At 34.0% G+C, this 16,561-nt stretch overlaps 1 protein-coding gene across 3 annotated transcripts in view; it reads left to right on the forward strand.

Moving 5' to 3' along the window:
* Window positions 1–16,561, forward strand: part of LOC139528050 (neural-cadherin-like) — a 63,623-nt gene that overhangs the window by 39,175 nt on the left and 7,887 nt on the right. For all 3 annotated transcript variants that reach the window (XM_071323838.1, XM_071323836.1, XM_071323837.1), the window contains 7 exons: window positions 6,305–6,567; window positions 7,047–7,398; window positions 7,956–8,186; window positions 11,791–11,992; window positions 12,435–12,616; window positions 13,248–13,542; window positions 16,256–16,445. In XM_071323838.1, the coding sequence (XP_071179939.1) occupies window positions 6,305–6,567; window positions 7,047–7,398; window positions 7,956–8,186; window positions 11,791–11,992; window positions 12,435–12,616; window positions 13,248–13,542; window positions 16,256–16,445 (1,715 nt within the window). The remainder of the gene's footprint in view (window positions 1–6,304; window positions 6,568–7,046; window positions 7,399–7,955; window positions 8,187–11,790; window positions 11,993–12,434; window positions 12,617–13,247; window positions 13,543–16,255; window positions 16,446–16,561) is intronic.

Below are 16,561 nucleotides of genomic sequence, written 5' to 3' on the forward strand. Positions count from 1 at the left end.
TCCAAGTGCTTCATAAGGGTTTCAAAAGCAGTTCTTTCTCCATTATTAGTAGTCATAAATTAGCTAATGGCAACTAAAAAATTCTATATTGATTTCAGAAAGTACAGGGCACCGCATGTAGCACAGCAATTAGTGATAGGTTAAAAATATTTAATTGAGACTTGTTACACTATTTATAAAGTTATTTATTTATATATAAAGAACAAGTGTGGACACAGATGAGTGTGGATAGTATGTATGGATGTTTGACAGTGTCTTATGACAAAATGAGTTCTATGTTTTTTCTATATGGTGTTATTAACTATGTTGCACGATGACAACCAATCTGAGCATTATGAGTGTTATTTATTAAAATTTTTATGCCCCCACCTACAATAGTAGATAGGCATTATGTTTTCTGGTCTGTGGGTCCGTTCGTTCGTTTGTCCCGCTTTAGGTTAAAGTTTTTGGTCAAGGTAGTTTTTGATGAAGCTGAAGTCCAATCAACTCGAAACTTAGTACACATGTTCATTATGATATGATCTTTCTAATTTTAAAGCCAAATTAGACTTTTGACCCCAATTTCACGGTCCATTGAACATAGAAAATGGAAGTGGGAGTTTCAGGTTAAAGTTTTTGGTCAAAGTAGTTTTTGATGAAGCTGAATTCCAATCAACTTGAAACTTACTACACTTGTTGCATATGATATGATCTTTCTAATTTCAAAACTCATAACTGCTCCAAAAGTAATCTGATAGAATTTCAAGCATTTTAAGCCAATATTATCAACATCTACTAATGAGTCTTAATATGTCTACATATCTAAAAAGTCATAGTATTCAAAAGGTAATGCAAAATTATTCCTTTTCATTTTTTTTGTTATATGGATACACATTTGAGTGATACATGTACCAATACAATATTTGTTGTGGTATGAAAGTGCAGTAATTAGCATTTACTGTAACTATGTTAATTCACACAAATTGAAAAATAAACAAATGAATGGACCAGATGCTCCGCAGAGCCCAGCTTTATACGACTGCAGAGGTCGAAGCCTGAACAGTTGGGGCTAGTATTGACACAACATTCAAGCTGGAAACAGCTCTGAGTTTGAATTGTGATTAAATAGATGACACAGCTTAGGTTTCTGACACAGAATGAATGTGGTCTAATGAACTTAAATATTTGTTTTGCTTTTGTGTTAGGAGCAATTCACTATGCTGCTGAATATTAATCCTTTCAAACAAAAATATCTAAAGAAATTTTCTTTTTAATTTCTGAAATGAGAAACATTTAGAGGAGACAAACTTCAGTTAAGAGATCAGAAACTAAAAAAATGTATAATTTTTCCATTTGTAAAAGGGCATACCCTAGAAAGTGCTTGCAATCACTGAATGGTTATTAATGACTGCTTTAATTTATCAGTTGGTAATAAAGTGAATATTGCATTGTATATTGTATAATTGATTTAAGTTGACTGAACAAAGAAAGATAACTCCAATTTTCAAAGAAGATTTCATAAAGCATTGGTATTAGGTAATTCAAGAACCATTCTGGACAAACTCCAATTAAGGGTCTTGAATTTACAAAAATGTTTGTTTTTGGTCCGTAATTATTAGACTGTTTGTCCCATAACCCACACAATATATCCAAACCTTCTACTTATGGTATTAAACATTGTGGTACAATTTCAGAACAATTGAAATACTTATACACAACTTTTTAAACCGACACTAGATTAAAGCTTGTTTTGGGCACCTTTGTACCCCTTATTCCTAAACCTTAGGGACCATAACCCCCAAAATCAATCCCAAGCTTCCTTTTGTGGTTATAAACGTTGTGTTATAATTTTGTTGATTTCTGTTGACTTATAATAAAGTTATTATCCAGAAACCATCTTTCGGACAGGATACCAATTTACGACCCCAAATTTTTTGTGGTTGTGTAAAAATGTTGAACATGTGCAATGAAGTATAGTTTTAGAAATCGATTAGGGAGCTACCATTTGATTTTTATGTGGGGGGGGGGGCTAGGATGAAAAATTTTGTCCTGCCTTTTTTTTTAGTTGTAATCTCTGTCCTGCCTTTTTATTTTTCAGTCTATTCGGTCCTGCCTCTTTTTTTCTTAGCTTATCCTGACTTTTTTACAACAATTGTCATCCTGCCTTTTTTTTTTTGCCAAGTTACTCATCCTGCCTTTTTTTTTACTCAAAATCCTGTCCTGCCTTTTTTTTCAAATTTCATCCTAGCTCCCCCCATAAAAATCAAATGGTAGCTCCCTTAGACTGGATAGGCCTTATAATTTTTTTCCCTCCTAATTGAAGGACCGTTTACACTCAGGGCCGAGTCATCAGATGTATTAAAACAACCTAGCATCATATTGCTAGTAGTGGGAGTAGCATTGTCCGGTAAATTTGTTCCCACTTTTTTTTATAAAATGTATGGTTCAAATCAAAATAGAATGCTTTTATCTCCTGAATACTTACATTGTACATAGAGATGATACTACTTTGACAAATCCTTGTCCATTAGAGTTGTCTGTCAAATCTTAATTTCACAAAGAATGAATTGCATAACAATGAACTGAGCTCAAAGCAAAGTACTTTAATAATACACTTAGACAAAGAGCTAAATCCAGTGATATACTTTGTACTACAGGTCCTTCATGACCATCCATCCACCCAAACCATATCTCAATAACATTCCATACTACATGATTGGATTCAGAAGTCCTGAAAAAGACATGACTTTTTTTATCTTGTTTTAAGTATATATGCACAGGTTAAACCTTTATTGTGGATATAATCATTCAGTATCTAGCAACTATCAATTTGCTTCATGCACATATTGATATAGGTTGATTGCTCCTCTGTTGGAAATTAGAACACACCTCCATCTAATTTTAGTCAACTGACGAAGAAAAATTCAAAACTATATAAAATGTTATCTAAGACTTGTCAGTGTCTATTTCCTTTGCCACTGAATAAGATTCCATATTTACAACCAATGAAAATCAAATATCCCTCTAATAGACTTAGCATTGAAATCGTTTTCTAAAATGGTAGTTATGTGGAACCTAGAACTAAAAAAATTGAAACAATATATCTTAAATATTTCAAATGCATGTACATTTAATAATTCTCCAAAATTCACTTTATTTTTCCTTTTTTGGTTTTCTGTTGGAGACTGTATATTGACCTCTATGTAGCCTTTTCAACTTATAAAAGGGGGGATACATTTCCATAGAATTAAACTTTTCTGAAAGAATTGATTCCATTTATTTTCAATAAACAATAAATATTGAAGTCTATAACAGGCATCTAGGAACAGGCTCAACATTATTTCTAAACATGTATTAATATATACCAAAATGTGGACAAACCTACATTAAATATTCTACTTCAACGACTTTAATTAGTGGAGTAGATCAAATTAAAAAGTCACAATGGTTAAAAACTCCAATGGCAGTCTTTCCTGCTAAAATCTTGATGTGTAGAATGTGATATACCATTTTTGGGTCTATATACTGTCCTTTAAATTTAGGTCATTTTGACACGGCAAAATATGAAAAAAAATGTAAACTATGGTCTGGAAAGCACACAGTTTGTGATATTTTAAGGTATCTTTACTAAGCATGCTAAGAAAACCTGCAAATCTCAGTGGCAGATCCAGAACTTTTCAAAAAGGTGTGGGGGCTCTGATGGACCAGAGGGTTGCCCACTCCCATCAAGCTTCAATGATTTCTTACATATATGTCATAAGCTAAATTTCCCCCACCCCCTTGGTCTGTCTATGCATCTGTTTATCGTTCTGCGAAATAGTACTAATACTAATTTTTCCCCTCCCTTACCTGGCCCTAGACAGTTGCTTACCTTTGTAAACATTTTATAATTATAGTCAGGTATATATTGATTGAGAGTAACTTACATAGTAGTTAATGGGACTCTTTTTCACACGGTTCTGTGAAATATAATACGGCAAATATATACCCGTACATACTATCCGCATAACACAGAAATCCGATAGATTTTCACTCCTCTGGGAAAAATCAACCTGTGAAATGAAATACCATGCCTGGAAAAAAATTACCAGGACAAATTATCCTCAGGATAAAATATCACAGAGGACGAAATAAACCGTTACATTACATGAGAAGCCGGTTTGGTTACAAATAATTATGTCACGTGAAGGCGCACTGACGTCACAATTTGCATTAATTTTGCAATACACTACAGTTCACTCATACAGAACCCATTATCATGCAAACATGCAACGTGAATGTGATTGGTTATCAAATAATACAGAATTTATGCACGTACAGTTAATATAGAAGAAATTAGTTCATCAAATGTGAGTTCGTGATCTTGTGGTTAAGACCGATGGCTACAGTGCTGAAAGTCCTGAGTTAGATTCTCACTTGGGGTGCTAAAAATATCAGTACATCAGAAGGGTAATTTTCACCCTCTCACACACATCTTTGTTAATGTTCCGGGATTGTTGAAAACTTGCATATTCATCAATATTTGATTTTGTGGTTTTAACAATCCAGACAGACAAATAGCAATAAGGTGTTTAGGAAAACATGACCTAAAACCTCCTTCATATATGACAAAAATACATGGGAACTCATATTGAATGGTCAAATGTGTTCAATATGAAAATTGAAATTAAGATGGTAAAATCAAATATTAGCCGTTACTGTAAATGGACTTAAAGTATGACTTTTCAGCAAATTTAAAGGGAAATGACACGGAAGGGGCCAAATAGTGTTCAAGGGGAGCAAATGCTATTTAAATTAGTATGCAGGTTTTAAATATAGAGGGAAGTTGAGTCATCTTTTTGGGTGAAGTTAAATACTGACTAGTGTGTGGTTCTCATTGGGTCTAAGCGTGACCAATATTGACAATTTTTCGCAAGCGTGAAACGTGAAAGTCAAATTATTGTGTCATGAAAACGGGAAATGAGGTCTGTCGTGAAAACGGGAAATGGGGTTCTGCAGGACCCCGGAAATGACAAAAAAATGAAAATTGCTCATGTACATAGTGTAAGCGGGATATGGGAATCTGACAAAACAGTAAGTGGGATCTGGGATCAGAACACCACCCCCCCCCCCCCCCCCCCCCCCCAATGAGACCCCCTTATGTAGATTTACCTTCTAATTCTATATAAAAAAAACACAACTAAGAACTACGTTTAATTCACTTTGACTACTGATATGCAAACCTAGAAATATTTCATAAAATAGTGATTGAAAGATTCATAACACTTTGAAAGGATAATTCAGACACGTGTTACGCGGGGAGCATGTTTTAAATTTGTTTACAAATAATAATGTCAAGTGATCGCGCACCGACCTCAAGTTGCATCGCCCTTACAATTCACTAATACATGACCATTTTCATGCAAACATGCAACGTGAATGTGATTGGTTATCATATAATACAGAAATAATGCATGCACAGTTTAAGAAGAAATTAGTTCAATAAATCGATGCGATTTTCACTTTTGACACGAATAGGTCGGGTTGACATTACTGTCATCGAGATAATATTGAGATAAATGGGATAAAACGGACCGTCAAAAAGGTCTAGAGGAGCACATCAGTAGAACCTTAACATTAATAAGTAATACTTACCAAAATTTCTCTAATTAAAGAACTATATAACTGAAATTTCACAAAGATAACGGTAAACATTTTGTTGATGGTGATGATGCTATTATCGATCCGTTGAATTCAGGGTCAACGGAATTTTTTGCGTTGCGTTTAAATCATTGAGGCCATCTATTTTTATTGCGGGTTCCACATATATAAATCGGAATTAAAGAAAAAATGGAATGTTGTTAGCAGAATCAAAACAGAAATGATGAACATTGCAACATTTTCAGCAAAATATAAATAGGATGGAGGATCTGTGTATTCACATTATTTGTAAAACTCTCCTTATTCATGTGAAGCGTGTGCTTTACATCGAGGCTTGCTATGCTTATCATTGACGCCACAGTACTTCAACCAATCAGACAATGTTTATTTTGGGCATTTGACTTTTTTTAACTCAGATTTTGGAATATTTTAATCGAAATAATAGAAAAATGGAATGTTGTTAGTACATATAAAATAGAAAATGATGAATACTTTTAGCTAAAGATAATTTGGATGGGGGTTCTGTGTATTCACATTATTTGCACAACTCTCCTTACTGATGCCATATTTTGGAATTTCCGTGACCTAAATGGTTCGTGAAAATTAATATTTTTATATATAGTATAGTAATTACTGCAGATAGTGAAGATTTCCTGAAGTTTACTTTATAATTTTATATTTACAGTTTGCGCAAGATGCAGGTGCTACCATTGAAATGATTAATATTGACGAATGTTTAAAGGAATCTTGTGAATCTGGCTGTTACAACTACCTTAACGTGACAGGCAAAGCAAACTTGGTGAACGTCCGGGGTAACGCGATTGTTGGAGTGGAGACGTTTGTTCAAGGGAAGTGTGGATGTCATGAACCTGTCAGTCAGACGGAGTGTGATCCTACATATTGTTATAATGGAGGAACATGCAAGAAAGATTACTGGAATGTTTTGAGGTATGTTGAGAGATGAAGGTCTACTTTTGGCTATCAGACTTAAGCGTCTTACACTAAATTTCACTCATTGAAAATACAAATTTTTATCGTATTTTACATTTTTAAGGAAATTATATGTTTTTCATAATATACATGAGTAAAACAAGTTAGGGGTAAATTATATCCAAACAAGATATGTTTACGACCATCGATATGCCATTTCCAATCACAAGTATATGCATACTTATATTTTACTTTCAAAGCATTGTAATTTCTATGGTTCCTAATGAAGTTAAATCAAGAAAAGCGCTTAGCATACACGAAATTTCTGTGTATCAATCAATAACTAAATTGCTTAATCATGATAAATGACTATGTCAAAACTTAAGTAGGTGTATAAAAATAAATCCACTGCAACTATATTAAGTAAAAAAACTTTGCAAAAGAAACAATTTAGAATGAGTTTATTTTCTATAAAAACAATTATATTTATCTTGTAGCTGTGAATGTTCGGCAGGATTTGATGGACCACGATGCCAGTCAACACGTCATGGTTTTGACGGAACTGGCTATGCCTTGTACAAACCTTTGGAACAGTGTGAGAACTCTGAAACTAGTATAGAATTCATTACTTCAAGTGATAATGGGCTAATTATGTATAATGGTCCTGTGTCAGATAACTTCCAACCTCAGGATTATATGTCCTTGGAATTGGCAGGGGGTTACCCAATTCTAAAAATAGACCAAGGATCAGGAGTACAGACACTGTCTATAAATAGTAACTCACTGAATGGAGGAAGTAAACTCAGTGATGGTAAATGGCATCATATTAATATCAGGAGAAGAGGAAAGGTAAATTTTTTTTAATTTATTTTAGAATGTGACAATTAGTCAAAATATTTTGAAAGCAATTATGTACAAAACCCCAAAGCCGTCTTAACATATCTGTTTTATAAAAATTGTCAAATTTTAGCAACTGATTTATAAATGATCTACAGTGGTTTCATTATTATTCATAGGATACAAATTTTCGAAGAATTTTTAGGTATTTGTAAACCACAAATTTTCTAAAGGTTCATGTATGTATTCAGACTTTGGCAGAACTACAAATTCAAATATACAGCGAAGAACAAGTTTCCTGAAGCTACAAATATTTATACCCACGTCAAATTCAGACATAATTACATTTGACGAAACCAGGAATTCAAATATCCACCAAAGGAACAAGTTTCCTGAATTAACGAAAAATAAATAAATCTACAGAAGTTAAGATTCAAAAACTGTATTTACCGGTACTCTCATTCAGTATCAGAGGTGTAAAGGTGTAAAAAATTATGAAACTTTAGAGTAACTGTATATTTCAAAAATGGTGCAAAATAAGAAAAAAATCTGGTCTATTTTTATTTTAGTTGATCACCCTGACGGTTGATTATTGTAAGGACATTGCACCAACTACTGATGGAATTGTGGATGATAGATCAATATGTGAGATTACTATGTCAACTCCTGGTGAAAATATGTTCCTGAATGTAAATGCTCCATTACAGTTGGGTGGCAGACAGTCACAACCAAACCTACCAGCTGGAATTACCAATAACAAGTTCAATGGATGTGTTAGAAATTTACGACACAACAATGAAGTGAGTTTACTATTTTTAACACCTTTTTAGCTCACCTGGCCCGAAGGGCCAAGTGAGCTTTTCCCATCACTTTGCGTCCGTCGTCCGTCGTCTGTCGTCCGTCGTCGTCCGTCTTCGTTAACTTTTACAAAAATCTTCTCCTCTGAAACTACTGGGCCAAATTGAACCAAACTTAACCACAATCATCATTGGGGTATCTAGTTTAAAAAATGTGTGGCGTGACCTGGTCAACCAACCAAGATGGCCGCCACCGCTAAAAATAGAACATAGGGGTAAAATGCAGTTTTTGGCTTATAACTCAAAAACCAAAGCATTTTGAGGAAATCTGACATGGGATAAAAATGTTTATCAGGTCAAGAACTATCTGCCCTGAAATTTTCAGATGAATCGGTCAATCGGTTGTTGGGTTGCTGCCCCTGAATTGGTAATTTTGAGGAAATTTTGCTGTTTTTGGTTATTATCTTGAATATTATTATAGATAGAGATAAATTGTAAACAGCAATAATGTTCAGCAAAGTAAGATCTACAAATAAGTCAACATGACCAAAATGGTCAGTTGACCCCTTTAGGAGTTATTGCCCTTTATAGTCAATTTTTAACCATTTTTCGTAAATCTTAGTTATCTTTTACAAATCTTCTCCTCTGAAACTACTGGGCTAAATTAATTCAAACTTAACCACAATCATCTTTGAGGTACCTTGTTTGAAAAATGTGTCCGATGACCTGGCCATCCAACCAAGATGGCCACCATGGCTAAAAATAGAACAGGGGTAAAATGCAGTTTTTTGCTTATAACTATGAAACCAAAGCATCTAGAGCAAATCTGACAAGAAGTTAAATTGTTAATCAAGTCAATATCTATCTGCCCTGAATTTTTCAGATGAATTGGACAACTGGTTGTTGGGTTGCTGCCCTCCAATTGGTAATTTTTAAAGAAATTTTGCCGTTTTTGGTTATCTTGAATACTATTATAGATAGCGATAAACTGTAAACAGCAATAATGTTCAGCAAAGTAAGATCTACAAATAAGTCAACATGACCTAAATGGTCAATTGACCCCTTAAGGAGTTATTGCCCTTTATAGTCAATTTTTAACAATTTTCATTAATTTGGTAAATTTATGTAAATTTTTACCAAATATAGTTCTCTGTTACTAATGGGCAAAGTTCATGATAGATATAATTGTAAGAAGCAAAATCGTTCGGTAAAGTAAGAACTTCAAACACATCACCATCACCAAAATACAATTTTGTCATGAATCCATTTGTGTCCTTTGTTTAATATGCACATAGACCAAGGTGAGCGACACAGGCTCTTTAGAGCCTCTAGTTTAAATTTTAAATCCCATTCCAAAAGGAAAAGCACTTTTGATAAAACAAAATGAATAATTTAAAAAGCAATTTTTAGGAAAACATGATATTTTCCAGATTTTTTTCCACCAAAAGGCAGATTTCCTGCCAAAATATTTTTGGGAAAGAGACTTGTAAATTAATTGCCTAATTAACCCAAATATTTGTCCATTTTAATAATTTCATATCCTTAACAAACGTACCGAAATTTCTCAAAGGGCTATATGATAGCAGAATTGCCCTCATAAACAGTAAGAAATATGACATCCATTATCACAGAGCTAGTACACATTTTTAGCTCACCTGGCCGAAAGGCCAAGTGAGCTTTTCTCATCACTTGGCGTCCGGCGTCCGGCGTCCGGCGTCCGGCGTCCGGCGTCGTCCGTCGTCGTCGTCGTCCTGCGTTAACTTTTACAAAAATCTTCTCCTCTGAAACTACTGGGCCAAATTTAACCAAACTTGGCCACAATCATCATTGGGGTATCTAATTTAAAAAATGTGTCCGGTGACCCGGCCAACCAACCAAAATGGCCGCCATGGCTAAAAATAGAACATAGGGGTAAAATGCAGTTTTTTGCTTATAACTCAAAAACCAAAGCATTTAGAGCAAATCTGACTGGGGTAATATTGTTCATCAGGTCAAGATCTATCTGCCCTGAAATTTTCAGATGAATCGGACATTTCGTTGTTGGGTTGCTGCCCCTGAAATGGTAATTTTAAGGAAATTTTGCTGTTTTTGGTTATTATCTTGAATATTATTATAGATAGAGATAAACTGTAAACAGCAATAATGTTCAGCAAAGTAAGATCTACAAATAAGTCAACATGACCAAAATGGTCAGTTGACCACTTTAGGAGTTATTGCCCTTTATAGTCAATTTTTAACCATTTTTCGTAAATCTTAGTAATCTTTTAGAAAAATCTTCTCCTCTGAAACTACTGGGCCAAATTTAACCAAACTTGGCCATAATTATCATTGGGGTATCTAGTTTAAAAAATGTGTCTGGTGCCCCGCCCTATCAACCAAGATGGCCACCATGGCTAAAAATAGAACATAGGGGTAAAATGCAGGTTTTGGCTTATAACTCAAAAACCAAAGCATTTAGAGCAAATCTGACATGGGTAAAATTGTTCATCAGGTCAAGATCTAGCTGCCCTAAAATTTTCAGATGAATCGGACATTCTGTTGTTGGGTTGCTGCCCCTGAAATGGTAATTTTAAGGAAATTTTGCTGTTTTTGGTTATTATCTTGAATATTATTATAGATAGAGATAAACTGTAAACAGCAATAATGTTCAGCAAAGTAAGATCTACAAATAAGTTAACATTACAAAAATGGTCAGTTGACCACTTTAGGAGTTATTGCCCTTTATAGTCAATTTTTAACCATTTTTCGTAAATCTTAGTAATCTTTTAGAAAAATCTTCTCCTCTGAAACTACTGGGCCAAATTTAACCAAACTTAGCCATAATCATCATTGGGGTATCTAGTTAAAAAAATGTGTCCGGTAACTCGGCCAACAAACCAAGATGGCCGCCATGGCTAAAAATAGAACATGGGGGTAAAATGCAGTTTGTGGCTTATAACTCAAAAACCAAAGCATTAAGAGCAAATCTGACAGGAAGTAAAATTGTTGATCAGGTCACGATCTATCTGCCCTGGAATTTTCAGATGAATCAGATAATCGGTTGTTAGGTTGCTGCCCCTGAATTGGTAATTTTGAGGAAATTTTGCTGTTTTTTTGTTATCTTGAATTTTATTATAGATAGAGATAAACTGTAAACAGCAATAATGTACAGCAAAGTAAGAACTAAAAATAAGTCACTATGACCAAAATAGTCAATTGACCCCCTAAGGAGTTATTGCCCTTCATAGTAAATTTTTAACAATTTTCTTAAAATTTGAAGATTTTCAATAACATTTTCCACAGAAAATACTGTGATATAGAGATAATTGTAAGCAGCAAGAATGTTTAGTAAAGTAAAATCTACAAACACATCACCATCACCAAAACACAATTTTGTCATGAATCCATCTGTGTCTATTGTTTAATATTCACATAGACCAAGGTGAGCGACACAGGCTCTTTAGAGCCTCTAGTTGTTTAGGGGCCAGCTGAAGAACACCTAATAGTGTTGGATTTTCTTGCTATATTGAAGACCCATTAGTGGCTTTCAGCTGTTTTTTGCTTTGAGTCCGGTTGTCTCATTTACACAATCCCCATTTCCATTCTCAACTGTATTTTATTTTTCTAGTTGTATGACCTGTATACCGGTTCTGGTACCTACCCAGGAAGTTTTGATGGTTGTCCTAAGGAAGACGATGCGTGTCAAAAGAACAGTGTAAACATACCCAAGAAATGTGGAGATAATGGCGACTGTCAGATTACTGATCTGGCCACTGGTGCAACTATCTGTATATGTAATAGCGGATGGAGAGGTGATACTTGTGATATCCGTAAGTACTTTCACTCTTAATCTGAAAGATTAATTTACACAGAATAATGCTACAAGTATCAAAGTTATGCATCTATTATATAGAATTGTCTTTGGAATTTTCCCATAATTTTTCCAGTTAAAAAATTTCAAAAATTGTTCATGAAAACATTGTAGAAAACATGCACAAGGTTATGCACCTCCCTCTATGAAGTTGTTTCCCATTTTCCACATTCCCATTTCTCTGAATTTAAACGTTCATACTTTATTTTTTTTAAAACATTTTGTGCAACCTATCTATTTGTGTCTTTGATTCATTTTCCAATTGTTAAATTGCCCTCGTTTTTTCAAATAGAAATTATCAACATAAAATATATTTCATTTCTACAAAAAGAAAGACAGTTTATTTGTAACCAAATAGACTATAAATATTTAATTTATTACATGCACATTTTTATTATCAGAAACCTCTATAAAAGATCTACAAGGAACTGGAAGTTATATGGACTGGACCTTAGAGTCAACCTTCCAGAGTTTGTTATCTCACTGGGATACAGATGTCCATGTGATGTACAGAACAAGAGACACTGATGGAGTTATCTTCCATGTCTCTTCCACATCCACCAATGAATTTGTCAGACTTGAGGTATGACCAATTATGAGGTCTCTTCTGAATGTTTGTATACACATGGGATACATAATTACAAGATAACTTGGCAAATACCAAAATAACACTGATAAATACTGTTCACTCTAAAAGATATCGAGACCTGAGAAAATTGAGACTCAACAAATTTAGTTTGAAATGAAAATGATTTAAAAGCACTGAAAATAGCAAAATGACCTCAAACTAAGGACTGCATGTGTCAGCTGTTGAAGAAAAGTCCATTTTTTTTTTTTAATTCAAGAAAATTCAATTATGATATTTTCAATTTTTCAGAGATTTGAAAATTACTTTTAAGTAGATAAAAGGCTATCTCACGTATCCCAAAATTTATATACTCCCATGATCACATACTTCATATTATTTGTCCACCATTACTGGCCAACACAGACCTTCCTGTAAAATTTGGTGTCGTCAGAGAAAATGTCTGATGCAACAATGGAAACGGGATTGTTTTGTGACATCTATGGTTCAAGTGACACAAACCTAAGGTCAAGTGTCACAGAAATGGTCTATTGACAGCACGTGTCACAAAATTTAGTGTCAGAACATAAACTTTATAAAGCTTTTTCATAACAATGTCTGACTATTTTTATTTTTTTCATCATTTCAGATTGTAGGCAATCATCTGCAGGTGTTATATAATTTGGGCGATGGGAATCATGTAGTTAGTCTTGACAGAGTAATGGCAAGTGATGGACAATGGCACAAAGTTCTTATAAAAAGGCGAGGAAAATTCTTGGCTCTGGCAATGGATAACGGGGAAGGGCCTCGATACTCAGAAACACAAGGTCCAGATTATGGACATCATTTGATGCCTATAAAGAATAACCAGATTTACGCCGGAGCAGCCTTAACTTATACCCACAACACGATCACTGTTTCAAATGAAAAAGATCTTAACAGTAGTAAGTAGTTGCTATCTAGTAGAGTATTTAAGCTATGAAAGACTTTTTACAGGGAAGAAGACGTTTTTTTTTAGAATTTTGTGAAGATGTAGAGGGGTATTATACACAATTATACAATCTAAACACAACTGACAACATTAAATTAGGTTATATTTTCAATATTTCACGAAACAAAAGCTTAGTTAAACCACTTTGGATACATACATATTGATTGGCTTAACAATATTTCTTCTTTTTTTTCTCTGACAATAAAAAGTTTGGTTTGAAAAGGCTATTAATTGTTTTATAAGACCACAAAAATTAAAAAAATTTTGGTCGTATATTGGTATCACGTGGTCATCGTTGTCTGCATCGTTGTGTTCGTCTTTAGACGGATTGTTTCTGGGTAATAACTTTTGAATAAGTAAAAAGAAATCAATAAAATTTTAACACAATGTTTATAATCACAAAAGGAAGCTTGGGATTGAATTGTGGGGTTATGGTCCCAAAGGTTTAGGAATTAGGGGCCCAAAGGGGCCAAAAACAGCATTTATCTAGTTTCAGGACAAAAAGTTGTGTATTAGTATTTCAGTTGTTCTGAAATTGTACCACAATGTTTAATACCATAAGTAGAAGGTTGGGATTTATTTTAACCCTTTCACCGCTACACAAAAAAATAGAAAAATGGCTGCTGCTGCTGCATTTTTTTTGTGTTCATTCATTAGAACAGTATATTCCTTTTCAGACTGCTGTATCTTTTTTATTGTAAGAGATACAGAAAAGGTTATTGCATGAAAAATGCTCAGGAGAGTATGAACTGTAATGTTAGGCAGTTATTTCAGTAAAATTTTGATCAGGTTACCTGCATTTTCAGGTAATTAACAGGTAAAAGGTGTAATTTGTTACATATGTGTTGAATTTTGAATAAAAACTACTTTTCGTCTTCATCTATTTTGTTTTTTTTATCTGCCATATAATAAACAAGACACCAATTGCTCGATTCCGTAGCATATTGCACCATACATAACGTATTATGTAATCATGACACAAATCAGTGGCTCCGTCCTCAAAATTTTCAGTCAACCTCCGTTTTCCCCCCTTTTTCTACATCTCGTAATGATTGATCAAATCATATTTCCCACACTAATTGAATGTAATAAACACATTGAGATAACAAGAAACCTTTGAACTAATCCTCGTCATCAGTTTCGCCATAGAAATGCTGAAATATTTCCATATTTACAGCTTCGTTTCCGATTTCCGCCATTTGCATTTGTCAAAATATTTGTTTTTATTTTCCTTCAATTTTCCTTCTACAGTACTGCATGATTTTACAATAAAAATTGCCGGGATTTCAAGCGCAAATGAGACCTTGCATATCCTCTATTCATACAAGGAAAAATTAGAGAGGACCCGAATGAAAACCGAATGGTTTAAGAGTTCTTATGAAAAATCCGTTGTCATCGCGGCATATGCCGGGAATAGCAGTGGCGGACGGCGTATGTCATCGCAGCATATGCCGTGTATAGCGTTGAAAGGGTTAAGGGGTTATTAGGCAAACAGGCTAGGAATTAAGGGCCAAAAAAGGGCCAAAAACAGGCATTTTTCTAGTTTCAAGACAATTACTTGTGTGTAACTGTATGGATCTCTCTGACATTGTACCACAAGTTTTCATATAACACAGGGAAGGCTGTGATTCAGTTTGCGGTTATTTTTCCCAAATATGTAGGAATAAAGGGCCAAAATGAAGCATTTTTCTAGTTTACAGACAATGACTTGTGTTTAAGTGTATGGATTTTTACAAGAAGGTTCAATACCACTAAAGGAAGGTTGGGATTGATTTTGGGGGTTATGGTACCAATAGTTTAGAAATTAGGGGTCTAAAAGGGGTCCAAAATAATCATTTTTGTAGTTTTGTAGTTTTCAAACAATAACTTATGTTTCAGTGTATGAATCTCTCTGAAATTAAACCAGAAGTTTCCATACCATTAAGGAATGGTTAGTATTGACTTTGGGGGTTACAGCTTAAAATGTTTTGGAATTACGGGCAAAAAAGGGGAAAAACTAGGTATTTCTGGTTAATGGACAATTAAGACAATTTAAAAGCAGTGTTAGGGAGGTAATTTTAAAACATTTAACATACAATGTTGGGTATGTTTGGATTTACCTCCCTTACACAACTTGTATATTATGTAAAAAGAAATGTCAGGTTTTGGACTATTGCAAAAGAAAGGGGGTGGTAGTTTTCCAAATTTTTGAAAAGTTAAAAGAAGAAATCTTTAATTGCACAATATTGCGCAATAGATTTGTAAGATCTTGACATTTGTTTTGTGTCAGAAACTCATATTATATCAAAATTTGATCGCAATCCAAATTCAGAGCTGTATCAAGCTTGAATGTTGTGTCTATACTTGCCCCAACTGTTTAGGGTTGGACTTCTGTGGTCATATAAGACTGCACACTGAGGAGCACCTGGTTCAATATTGAAATGAATGTTGGTTGACAAGAAAGAACTTCTAAAATATCCCCTTTAACCAATTATAAAAGTGTGTTTTATTATGCATACATCAAAAGCAACCACAACAATAAATTATGCATGACCCTTGTCCAAAACTAAAAATTCATACCCTTCCCACCCTCAGGCATTTTAATAGAATAGTCCTTGGAGAAATTTGTTGATTACACAAGGTTTAGTTTATACAGGTTTAATAGTATTTCTGATTATTTATTACAGCTTGTTTGAATGATATTAGATTGGCCAATAGCTGGTTTCCAATGACAGCAGGTGAAAGTCAACAAAATGTCAAAATTAAACTTGTAAATGAGCAGAAAGTTACGGATAACTGTGTAAGGAATGACTGTGTTAATGCAGCATGCCGACTTCCATTTGTCTGCCGTCCATTGTGGGAGAAATATGAATGTGTGTAAGTAAACATTACTTAAAACTTTTAAGACACAGCAAGTGTAAACAATATTTTATTATCAATGAATGATAATACCGTATAGTGGGTTATTTTTCGCAGGGTGTAAATTTTCGCTT

Source organism: Mytilus edulis, chromosome 6, assembly GCF_963676685.1.
Source record: "Mytilus edulis chromosome 6, xbMytEdul2.2, whole genome shotgun sequence".
Taxonomy (NCBI): domain Eukaryota; kingdom Metazoa; phylum Mollusca; class Bivalvia; order Mytilida; family Mytilidae; genus Mytilus; species Mytilus edulis.